The sequence below is a fragment of the Phalacrocorax aristotelis genome, chromosome 6 (assembly GCF_949628215.1).
Source record: "Phalacrocorax aristotelis chromosome 6, bGulAri2.1, whole genome shotgun sequence".
Lineage (NCBI taxonomy): Eukaryota > Metazoa > Chordata > Aves > Suliformes > Phalacrocoracidae > Phalacrocorax > Phalacrocorax aristotelis.
The window spans coordinates 57,433,786-57,446,655 of NC_134281.1; the positions used below are offsets into that span (position 1 = coordinate 57,433,786).

A 12,870-nucleotide genomic window follows, 5' to 3' on the forward strand; every position below is an offset into this window, starting at 1 on the left:
AGTCAAAATACGGGCTATTAGAGGCTTTTCAAAATTAAGGGTGTTTTAATAAAAAACATCAATAGCAGTGCCAAATGCTGTACTACACTCACTCCATGTCAGACCAGGTAGTTTTTGGGTTGTGAGCCAAACAAGAAATGAAACCAACTACATACAATCTGTTGTTAAAAATAGACAAACTGTAAAATTACTTGCTTTTCCTATTTTAACTACAGTATTCTTAGTAATTATATGTACTAGATTGTAAAAATTGCTTGTTGGTTTGTTGTGGGGGGTTTTTTCCCCCCCCTCTCATTTTTGAGGTACTTTTAAACACTTCATTAGAAGGCCAACTAGCTGGTTTGGAAGTTGTGATATTGTCGGAGAATGAATTTAAGCGACCATCTCTCAGTTTTGCTTACATACCTTAAGTGTTGGATCCAAAATAAATGAGTAAGAATGAAAATCAGACATGAGAGTGGACAACAGCAACATACCTTTTCTTACAAGTTGCTGAAGTTTTATGGCAAATAAATTGTTTATCAGCAGAAGCTTCAAAATTATTTTGAATTAACATATGCTTTTGTCCAGTCTGATGAGGAAAATGTATCATAGACAGACTTGCTTTTACATCTGTAACAAAACATACCTGTCCCAGTCAAAAGTCCAGCACTCTTCTTTCGTGCATAAGCGCGTAAGTGGTTGGACAGGCTAACAGCACTTGTAAACGTCGTATTGCAATGCACACACGTTCTAAGCTTCACAGGCATACCTATCATTCAAAAGAAAACTATAATCCAGTTCTCTCTTCAAAAAATGAAATTCTCAAAGCGTTGTAAAAAGTTTTCTGCAATAAAGATGGTTTAAAATATATTCACTGCATTGACGCAATTGTTTAGTATATTAGAAGGATCCAAGTTAACCGTTATTAGTTTTCCATGTAGTGCTTTAAGCCAAACCATGTTATTTGAAAAAGAACAGAAAGGAGGCAACTTGAGCCCATTAAGCTACTCTGCATTTAATACCTACTATCAAGTTCCTACAGGTCTCCACATTATGAAGCTCTAATCCCAAAATACAATCCTGCAATTTGAATAGCACAATTCTGTTGAGAAATTTCAGAGCTTGCAACATTTCCAATAGAGAGAATTTTAAAAGTCTAGTCGACAAAGTGGTAACAAACGTGTTTTACCCAGAAGACTGAAGAGCTCAATACTAAATTAGGCTGCTGTCGAAGGCTCGGAGAAAAAGGTGGTAAAACACACCACTGAACAGCTGTTAGACAAAACATTTTGTTCAGTGCGTTTTCTGTTCATTACTTTAGAAGCGCAATTGATAATGAAAGTTAACGATTTGAAGTTTTTTTTGCTAAAATCTTTGTGCTAAGTAAATGATCAACAGAGCAACATGCTATTTATCACAGGAAAACAGTGAAACAATACTGAACTCCTCACTTACCAGACAAAGAAACCATTATAGCTTATCCCCTGCTCAACTTCCCCATAATGTTTCTCCCTTCATTTTACCAAAGATATATTGTTTTGGTCTACCAATATTTCAAGTTCTCTACTAATAAATTATTAGAAGAATAAATTAAAAATAGCTAAGACTACTCAGCTGGAAAGCCTCTGTTTGCAGGAAAGAAAGAATCCTATTCTCCAGCAGCCCACAGAAGACATGCTGTTTTTCAGGCAAGTTACAGAAGAAGAACACTTGGTTGGTAAAAACCTTTTTAAAAACTAAAACCAGGATAGAATATTTGCCTTTTTAGGAAAAACGGAAGAATTTCAACTTGCTGTTAAATATTTTCTTATTAACTCAACTGGCACAGTGCGTTAGTTGTCGAATTCTGTTACCTCAGCCACAGATAATTATAGGGCCCTATATGTAACTGTTAGTACTATGCAAGCGTATGTTTATTTTTACCTGGTTGTTCACCACAACCAAGCAGGCACTACCTAGCATTCAGCGGTAAATATTAAACAGAAAGCAATACACAGTGTCAGGTTTGGCAAGCTAATCCTTTAGCATTGTTTTTCAAATCGTTAAGCCTGTCAAAGATACACTTCCTTTATTAAGCAATCTCCTGTCTTTAAAGGACAGCCACAGACGTCCAGAAGACATTAAAGGTAATTCTGTTCCACCTCTACTGTATCATTTTAGAAAGCCACCTTTGGTAAGAAATTGATCGCCACACTTTTGTAGTCCCCTAAAAGAACTTCTGAGCACATTGGATTGTTACTGGTTTTATTTGTTCAAAGGAAGACAAGGATAGAGGTGAAAAAGTACTAGGCACTGCCAGTTTTACTAACCTGCACTGGGTAATAAACAAGAAAACCAAGAGAACCAAAAAAAGTCAGGGGTATAAAAATAAGAACTTGTTCCTCAGTCTAAAGAATCCTGCAGCATTATACAGTGGTGTCCAAACAAGAAACAGGTAAATGCAAGCTCTACATACACATTAAAAAGGATGTTGTAAGAATTCTCCAAGACTAGAAATAACTTATGTGACAAGTAGGTTAAAACATCACCCTAAAATCCTGCTCTATCAGTATACAGAGTATCTAGGAAGTTGATTGTAGAATTGTTTCATTAGCACAATTCTCAGTGGAGGGGCTGTATCGGGCAGGGAGTGTGCATTAGAAACCTGTTGGCTACAACTGTATTCCAACAAAGCCTGAACCAGCACAGGTCTTCACCGGGAGAGACAGGCCCTAAGCAAGCATCAGTTTCTCACAGCAGCTGCAATTTTGAAACAAACAAGAATTAATCTAGGTTGCAAGAGTATGTTTGCCTAAAACCACCAAAATTAGTTGACAGTGATTCACCAATTTGGAATATTATGCATTTATAATGGTATCAACAGTTCTGTTAGTTTGAGCAAATGCTGCTTTGCACAGACCTCAAAGATTTACGTGAAGTAGTTCCCAAACCAGCTGTTCTAATGCCCAGAAACAGAGTTACAAACCCAAACATTTCAGAACTGTTAGTCTACCAAATATGCATGGAAACTTCAACTTGTTATTGCGGGATGTGTCTTCTTCCCTACTGAGGCTCATTTTGTGTCTGCTTTGAATTTGTATGCCCAGCCATATGCAGAACAGGAACTATGTTCCATGCAAAAAACCCCCCAGTGCTGCTGAGGGTCTTTTTTTTCACTTTAGGAAAAACACATCAGAAAAATTTGCTGTGCTACCTCTCACAGTCAGTGTCCTCTGGAAATGAACCAAGAATTAAATGAACAGAATCCCAAATAAAATACTCTGCACCTGTACATTTTCTATGAACTAAAGGATTCTTTGGAAATGTTGTGAAGACAGCTAGAAACATCATCTTACCTGACTGCATAGTCAAGTCCATTTTTTGTGGCTGATACATCAATGGACTGTCTTCATTTAATGGAAGAACACATTTCTGAACAAACCTCTTTCTTGCAGTTTGATTATGGATCTTTTGAGGAGAAATATCAGGATTCCTTTCTTCTGCTAACCTCTTATTTTTCAGCAGTTCTATCAGTGTAAGTGACTGATTTTTTTTTTCATCATGTAGCACTGCTTTTGTTTCATCACATTCATTTAGGAAACTCAGCCCTTCTTCCTCCGATGCAGACACAGATGTATCTTCAGTCTTTAGGCCATTATGGTATGCTTCAAGAGGTATAACATTCTGAGATAAAAAGTCATCATTTGATGCAAATTTCTGAGCGACAAACGGTCTGGGAATAATGCGGCGACTGTTCAAAGCCTTTAGGATTTTTTCATACTTCTCTTCATTTTGCATCATCTCATTCAGAACACAGATCGGAGACTTGTGCGCGTCCCACTTGGTTTTGCCAAGCCTCTTCAGGTGTCCTCGCACATGATTAGACAATCCAATTTTAGTATCGAACCAGCCTCCGCAGAGCTGACACGTATGCTCAGAGGAAGTTTCAGATTTCTCAATTGCTACAAAGAAAATAATTTTCATGTTTTTTTGACAATTACATACAGTCAAACATTACAAGAGCAAATCCCAAGGACAAGAAGAGAGGCTTTACAACAAAGTAAAGCAAGTCATGTTTAGTGCTCAGTAAACCCCTTTGTCCCCTTTACTTTATACCAAAATAAAAAAAAAAAGAAAAAACCCAAAAAACAAACCAAAACCCCAAAAAACCCACAGCAAACCCAAACCAAAACAACTTACCTTTTCTAACACGCTTAACGGGAGTTCCTGTTCCAGTTCTTTTAAAATGTTGCATTTTGTCACTTGTTGCTATCTGTTCTGGTGAAACAACATGCCGGGCTTCATAGCTTAGTCCAGCTCTGTGAAGATGTCCTCTGACGTGATTGGACAATCCAACACCTGTTTCAAAGGTTGCTGGACAGTATGGGCAGGACTTCTTCTCAAGTGACAAATCAGTCCAATGGAAAACTGAATTATGCTTCGGCAATGCTGATCCTACATTTTCCAAGTTCTGAGGATCATGCAGATCATGCAGGAAGTTACTACCCTCAGCATCTTCATAATACTCAAAATAAAAGCCATCATTCTGCTCATAACCAAGCGAAGATTTATCACCAGCTTCATGATCTTCCATTTTACCTTTGAATATGGGGAATAGGTTTACATGCTCCTGATTAATATCACCGTAAGATTCATCCTCCACAGACTGTGTAGTGTAATCACATAGTTCAACATTATCCCATGAACTTTCATCCTCCGTTTCATAGCTGTCTTTTTTTTCAGCAGAGTTAAGTTTCTGTAAAACAACAACAGTCATTTTATGCAGAAAATCTGGATAGCAATCCAAATCATCTCCTGCAACAGAGCTTTCCCTCTTGGATTCTTTAACCACTCTTTTTACAGCTACATGCCTACGATCTTTACAGCCTTCTGCCCTTTTGCAATCAAGATTATTTGACTCCATGACAAAACAATCATTACAGGGACTACTTGATGAAGAAAATAAATGTAAAGAACTGACAGAGCTGGACTCTTCCTTTTTTAAATGCAAAGGATAAGAGTCACTAGATTTTTTAATCATCCTGTAGTTTTCATATTTGTGTCTATATAAATAATTACCACTTGTTTTGACACTAGCTTTCTGCTTTGCTGCTTGATGAAAACATTTAGGTTTCTGGTCAATGCTATTTCTAATCAAAAAGGTCTTGTTTGTAGAATTTAGATTGCACACACTTACAGATGACTGCGAAACGCTTTTCCGAGCCTTCTGTATCCTGTAGGGCCTCTTGTGAAGTTTTGTGAAGTTACTGGACTGTGAAGTAGAGCCAAACGATCTTTTTACATCTTGTTTTAAAGCAGAGTTCTTTGGAAAAGTAGAAGATTGTTTGAGCAACTGTTTCGTCCTGCCACCAAAATCTAAAGATTCTTCTATTATGCCGCCTTTTCTTTTTTCTAGTCTAAGATGGCTACCAAAGGGATCAATGCGCGATACTGAGTGCAAATATTCCACGTGTTTTTTTAAAATGCTTCTAGCTGAAGTAGTAAATGGACACATCTTACACATATATGTTGATGACTTTTTTGAGGATCCTAAATACGGATCTTTCAAGGATGCCTTTTTCTGTGATTTCCTCTGGGACATGTCGCTACCGATAATTGAACATTTGACTACTGCTCCATGAGCAATCCCTCGATGGCATTCCAGTTCATTTTCTGTCACAGCCATGAAATTGCATTCCTCACAGCAATAATATCTTTTATCTTTTTCATGGGTCTTTGCATGCTGCACAAACGTTTTGGGACAATTGGTACCAAATACACACTGCGGGCACTGTAACCGTGCACTCCTACCCTCATCCTGAAGTTCTTTCAGCTCACGGATTTCTTCCATCAGTTTCTGCCTTCTTTCCTGGTGAATTATCATATGTTTAAGAAGTGAATTACGATCTCGAAATGTCCTTCCACATTCCCTACATGCATAGGGCCTGGGGACATTGAGATGTCGGAAATGACTGTTCCCATCTAAATGGTACATCATATGCCTATGCAGATGCTTCTTCTCCCTAAAATTCACATTGCACTTTGTACAGGGGTAAAATGATGGTTCATCAGTACTGAAAGTAGATGGCGATTCAGAATCATTCTGTTCACATTTATTTTTTAAAGTATTGGAAAGAAAAGTGCTAGTGTGAACAGGAGAAGTATCTTCTGCACAGTTACTAGTGGGACTATAAATGAGCTGCTGGATAGCATCAACAGCTTCCAGCTCTTCATCTGTGGATTCAGGCTTTACTTTACTCAATGAATATTTTTGTGGTTCTACTATTTGTAGATCCTCATTCTGCTCTAAGAAGTCAACATTTAATAGTTTTGATTTACTAGGAATACAACTGGTATCACCAAAACAGTCTTCCGTATAGCGTGTTATTTTACTAACATCCATTTTCCTTTTTCTCTTCTTTTCTAAACCTACTTTACAGTGAATAGGAGACTTCTCTATTGTTTCTTCATTTGTCATAAGAAACTGTATGAACTCTTTCTGGGGATCCCAGCTGGGATCACATCCTGATCTAAAACCACCTGTACCTGAGGAAATGCCTGTTAACGTATCGACACAATCATCTTTTACTAGTAAATCTTTATCATCCTCACAAACTTCTACTTGGCCTACTAAAGTGCTGTCTACACTATTTCCTACTGATTTCTGTGAATCACAACCAATTGAAGCAGAGGTAGGTAGATTTTTAATGGAATGAGTCAGGTTCTTAGCATGTGCTACATCAGGTAACAAAAATAAAACTTGGTGCTGATTTGACTTCTGCGTTGTACTCTTTGCAGGCAGCTGAAGATCATGAACCACCGCCAAAGTTGAGCAGGAATCTGTGTGATGACCTACAGGCTGTCCAGTGGTTAATGAAACACTGCCTTTATTCATAATGGAAGTCTTAGTTGAGGTGGAGTGTGAAACTGGTCCATTAACAGCAGTTCCTCTAGACAAGATAAAGTTTTCACTAGAAACAGTAGGAGCACCAGTGTGTATAAATAGAGAAGTCTGGCCTCCACTTAAGGCTTTTTCAGATCTGTCCCTTGATAGCTCCTCAGGCAGAGTCAATGTATTGTTCTTCTGAAATGACGTGTCACTCTCTGGTGGTTTAGGAATGCCACCTTCTTCCTCAGATATGAAATTATCATCACACAGGATTTCTTCTTCTTCTTTAGCACCAGTGACTTCAGTATTTATCTCTAAATCATCCATATTGCTGGTCTGTCCATTAAGTACATTTATACTAAAAAACAAACAAGAAAAGAATCAGGCAACCACAGACATAATGGCAATTTTAATTCACAGTTTTCTTCAGGATCACCCTTCTTCATACTGTAATTTAAAAATATGCCTTGAACTTGTTAAAAATGTTGGGTTTTTTACTTGGGGTATTCAAGACATGTCTAGAATTAATCAGCGAAGCAATTGAAAAAATTATACTTTTTTGCTATGCTATATTGCTAACCATACAGCAAACCAGTCACTGCCCAGTATCCCAGTTCAAAAAAGCCTGAACACCTACCTGCAAAGCAAGATGGGGGAAATGAGATTGTCAAAAACTGTGCAAATATGTTCTCTCTCTACATTAACATAAACAGAGTTTATCTTTAGCTGTTTTCTAGAAGTAAAACAAGTTAGGAGTAAAGGCTATGCAGACACCCGCTAGTCATTTCTGTCATTTTTTAAACTGATTTTTTTAAAAACATGCTTCCCTTTAGCACCTAGGAAACAAAAATAAGATTTATGTATCTCAAGGTATCGTTTTTTTCAAAGTGCTTGTACACAACTGACCTGATGCTACACAGAAGCCTGCTGAAGTGCTTACTTTGGTATTAAAGGATAACACACAACTAAGCTGATTTTGAACATCTGATTACTGATAGACCTAGCAAAGGATCAAACTCACTTAAGAAATTAAATGCCTTCCCATTCCCTTCTTACAAAAGGACTCTCCTTGCTTTAAAATAAATAAACCAGATCCTGCTCATGTTATAAGGCAATTTTAAATGATAAGCAAATAAAATAGCATCTTCTCAGAGGTGGGGAAAACCCCAAAATTAGAAAGAAACATTTAATTAGGATTTACCTACCAGGGGAAATCACCATGTTGAATCCAGAGCAAGACAATAATAGTATCTACTAGTACAAAGAACTACTACATATTAATTCCCTCTGGGAGGCCCTGTGTACATAAATGTGCCTTTCTACAAGTGACTTTCATTCATACACAAAAACATCTACCCAATACTTAGTGAGCACAGAGGTGTTACCTACACATGAAAATCAGTGTGTAATAAACAGGAGCGTAAACTTACATCTACCCTGACATTTACCTCTTACACTCACATAGGAGTCAGAAACACCTCTCTATTTTACAGAAATCACCTATTTTACCCTTAAAGAGTATTATTCACTTTGATCTTTTGGGGTATTTGATGCCTGCCATCACATACTCCGTTTCAGTTACTAATTAACATTCTGAATAGAGCTCAGTTAAAAGGAGTCATTACCTAGACTCTTTGAATTAAGATGTTATAACTCACAACTAACATCCATGGCTCCCTGCAATGGTCCTTCATCGAAATCAAGGAAGACCACACTTGACATTCTTTTTTCCTAAGGAGAGAAAACAACCTGGGTTAAACAACGCCACTTTAATTTTTATACGCCACACTCTAAAGTTCGTCCAGCATTTCTACTAGGTTTTCAATTCAACATTATGATAGCTATCCACACAATTCAGATCTAGCTATGGTCTCATGGAAATTCTCTGTTACTGTGCTTGTTTTGTTTCAGATCAGCAGAAGGACAAAATAAACACTTTAACCTCCTTTAACTCTAAAAAAACAAACCTTAATGTAATACAACTTATTCGCTATTTTGATGATAAAAGTAACTATATTTGTAGTATAAACGTAATGAAAAAATGTTGCCATTAAAAAAAATGTTTTCTTTGCTACTCAATCATGGAACTAGCCAATTCAGAAATACAGCAACGCTCATGTCAGATGCATAATAAATGCTTAAAATGTACAATCTATTTTATTATTTATCTATAACATACCTTTATGCAAATGTTCTACTAGACACCCCCGTTTCTCATCTTGCCATTTTTTAGATTTTTGCATTTCTTTGCTGTTCTGAGATGGATCATTTTCCACCATAATAAAGACTCCCAATAAGATCACGTTCAAAGCTACACCCTAAAATGGTGATAATGCACCACCCAGCAGGAGCCTTCACATCACGTACACGTTAGAAATGGGCAGTGCAAACATGCACTAAGAATCAGTAACGCAAGAGTCAATTAAAAGAAGTGAAACCTCCAAGGATGCACAACAGCTCCAGCAATTTTACAATGGAATAGTGTAAGCTTCATATAGTATCAGGCAGCAGAGTATAAAAATGTTCACAAAAAGTTTAAAAGAAATTTAGCAAGCCAATTTTGCCTGAAAGATGTACGCTTTCCTCATTTTATTACTGCAGAGTAGACAAATGTATGCTAAGTCAATTTGAAAGCCTATATTAGCTTTTCTCAACAGGAAGCAACGTTGCTAACGAAGTGGTAAATTCAGTGTTAATGAGTGGCCTCACTGTTACCACCTCTGAGGTAAAACCTTCCATGTTCCAAGTTCCACCCATCTGTTCTGGTGTGAGGGGTTCAGAGGAAGAACAGACGCTTCCCATTTAAAGCAACTTCATCCGTACCCCCCGAACAGCGGGGAGGCAAACTGAGAATATCGTGCCTGCTTGGAGACTGCAATCCTCATTATCAGAATGGCTCCTGAGAACTTCTCGCAGGTTTACGTGATGAAGACAAACCCATGTTGCTCTATGTACAAAACCATACTGACATTAAATATTAGCGTTCAAGCTTAAGTTAAAAAGGTGGCTAGGGCACTATACGATCACCTTTAAACTGAGACTCTTCAGAGTTATCACATGAGCAATATCTAAAACATTACACCGATGCAATCTTGTAAGCGACTCCTTTCCACATTGTGTATTTATGCAGATTGTGAACTATTCCATATGGATTTGATTAGAAGTCTTCTATGGTAATACAGCTGTCCCTACAGATTTCAGGCTTTGAATCCTGCCTGAAATGCTTACTGTATCAATAACATCACTGTTACATTTTAATAATTTTCTGCTAATTACTACATTTTTTTCCAGCTATCAGGGTGGTACAATTCACTACTTTACGTGCAGGACAACAGCAAGAAAGTTAACAGTTTTAACAGCATGATATTAAAGAAGACATATAAAATATATTTTTAAATTACAGTAATTTAGAGTTATGATGACATCTGAGCCAAGATTCAATACTTCATTTACATTATCTACTCCATGAGTAGAAATGTATGCAGCAACGACAATAAGTGTAACTAGACATGTGCAAGAAAACATTCTACATAATGCCATCGTTTTTAAGGAAGTGTTATCACCCAAGTCGTACCATTCAGGAAGCACAGCAGCCAAACCGAAACACTACCTAATCTGAATGCTCGGGGAGGGGGAATCAATCATTGTAACAACTAAGATGTAACCAAGGCTATGCAATATTCTTTGCATATTTCCGTCACAGTTTTAAAATGTAACATTCTTTGCATATTTCCATCACAGTTTTAAAATTGACACCTCTATACCATAACAGAAATACACAATTATTAATTCTGTCAAAATATATAGTAATTCATCCTTACTTAGTCTATTTGAAAAATTAAACATCGAGATCAAACTTTAAATTTGCTGCAAAGAGTGCTTGTTATATCCTTTACCAGGGCAAGCAATATACAGTTGAGGTAATTTTTATTTAAGCACATAGTGCACTATACCTAGGAGATATCAAGTGTAAAAATGGCAACGTCAAAAAACCTACACATGCATACACAATCCAAGGCTCATACCTTTGAAACACACTTTATCTAAAAGGCTAGGCCAAATTCAATTCAATTATTACAGTTAAGCCTAGAGTGACTGTAGTGCAGTTAAATGTTATTCCTGGTTTACATGGTATGATATTTATTATATAGAAATTATTTCTTATTCAGAAGTAGAAAACAACCAATTATTTAGCCAACTAAGCCACACTCCACCCCTATTTATCTAAGTATTTTTACATAATATTTAATATTGTTTTTCTTTATAAAATATCAGTTTTTAAAATCATAATGAGCTCTGCAGATATGACTGCCTGTGGCCAGAGAGTCTAAGCATTAAAAAAAAAAAAAGTGTAAGGTCAGATCTATCTTCAAGCTGACAGATCATAATTTAAATGCCTTAAGCTAATCTTATTGTCTCAAAAATCTTGAACGTCAGTATTTTTGCAAACTATCAGCACTTGCTATAACACCCTTACTACACTACATCTTGAGGTTACTACAGAAGAAATGAGGTGATAATTGCATATTAACATAATTATTCGGTAATCCCTCTGAGCAAGCTTCCTAGGTCACTCAGTAATTCAGATTAGACGCAACCTTCCTGTCATCAGATCTATGCTGTCCACTTTCTGTTCATTAATAATTCTTTTTGATAGGAATGAACTTAATTCCATTGTTCTATGTACATTATTAATTGTATTTATTACCAGTAGGTTTACAACATTTCCAAGTTCTTATTTCATAATAGGGTCACACACCAAATTACGAATATTGCCTTCATGCAACGCTAATTCATTAAAGCCTGCACTCCAGTGCCAAGTGTACTATGCTGTTGTCTACTAGTGGCTGTAGTTTGAGATTTGTTGATTTCTGTTACAAAACCCATGTTATTTTACATGGATCTACAATAGATTTGAAAGCACGCTGGAGCTGGAAAATTAAACGGGCCATTTTGGTTGAGTTTGTGAAAACCATGAAGTGATTTTTTGTGTTTTGATATCAAGTTTCTCATTAAATTAATAAATATAAGCCAATGAGCTAAAAGCACAGAGCAGCTAGTGAGTGGTACAAAAACTCAGAAGCCATCTCCTAAACGGATTGAACTTATGCAGCCTAGTTAAAGTAACTGAAGAAATATAGTGTCTTTCAGCAGTGCTGCAACAAAGACAAATATGAGGGGTTACTTAGCACAGGACAAGTATAAGTCAAGTTCTTTAAGCAGATATGTGAATAATCAGGACACTCAAGGGATTATGCAAATATTCAAGAGATAGGAAAGGTGTTTCAGGTTTGCACTGTTCCCATTTTGAGTTTTCTTCAAGACTTTGTTATGTAAATAGAGAAAACTAACAAAACCTACCATTCATCCAAAAGCATTCCTGTAATAAAGCTTTCTCACATAACTGACTATATTGAGGATGATACAACCAAAGTCACAGATTTTTAGGCACAAACAGCAGACCAGAGAGAGCTTAAATACATCATGGCACAGGACTAAAGAGGCACCTCCTTCCATTTTGCCCCATTACACAGTCTATTCCTTTAACAACTTAATCATGGCAAACATCAAGCATGGACTTTCCATCAGAAGTGAAATGTTTAAGAACCTTTGGAAAAATGAAGGTTGGTACAGCATTTATGCCAATAAATGCATAAACCAGCCTTATCTTGAAAAAAAAAAGTCAAGTTATTTAGAGGATAGCTGCACAATAGTTTTGCCTCTTCCGTACAGTAATACACACAGCTCACACCTCCTGAGTTTTGGGTGTTATCTAGCAATATAAATATCCAAAGTCAATAAAATCACGATACTTTAATTAGAAAAACACCTATTACTCGTTTTCTGCTTTATCTCTTCTTAAAGCACTATGCAGATCCACCCTTCAGATGGAAATAGAACCACAAAGCCTGACAACCAGAGGGTAAGTCAGTGACTCACCCTTACCGTCCTCTAGCTTCTATTTGTGTTTGCAAATTACCTTGTTGAAAATACATTCCCCCTCCTGCAGTGCAGACGCT

The 12,870-nt window shown here is 36.8% G+C and overlaps 1 protein-coding gene across 18 annotated transcripts in view; it reads right to left on the reverse strand.

Annotated features, from left to right (window-relative positions):
- Positions 1–12,870, reverse strand: part of ZNF644 (zinc finger protein 644) — a 78,215-nt gene that overhangs the window by 9,060 nt on the left and 56,285 nt on the right. For 8 of the 18 annotated variants that reach the window (XM_075098090.1, XM_075098092.1, XM_075098088.1 and 5 more), the window contains 3 exons: positions 8,476–8,581; positions 4,162–7,208; positions 3,318–3,923 (listed from right to left, as the gene is read on the reverse strand). In XM_075098090.1, coding sequence (XP_074954191.1) covers positions 3,318–3,923; positions 4,162–7,177 — 3,622 coding nt within the window. In that variant the 5' untranslated portion in view covers positions 7,178–7,208; positions 8,476–8,581. Of the gene's footprint in view, positions 1–628; positions 752–3,317; positions 3,924–4,161; positions 7,209–8,475; positions 8,582–12,870 lie in introns of all 18 variants that reach the window. The other 10 variants (XM_075098101.1, XM_075098094.1, XM_075098099.1 and 7 more) reach the window with 3 other exon arrangements.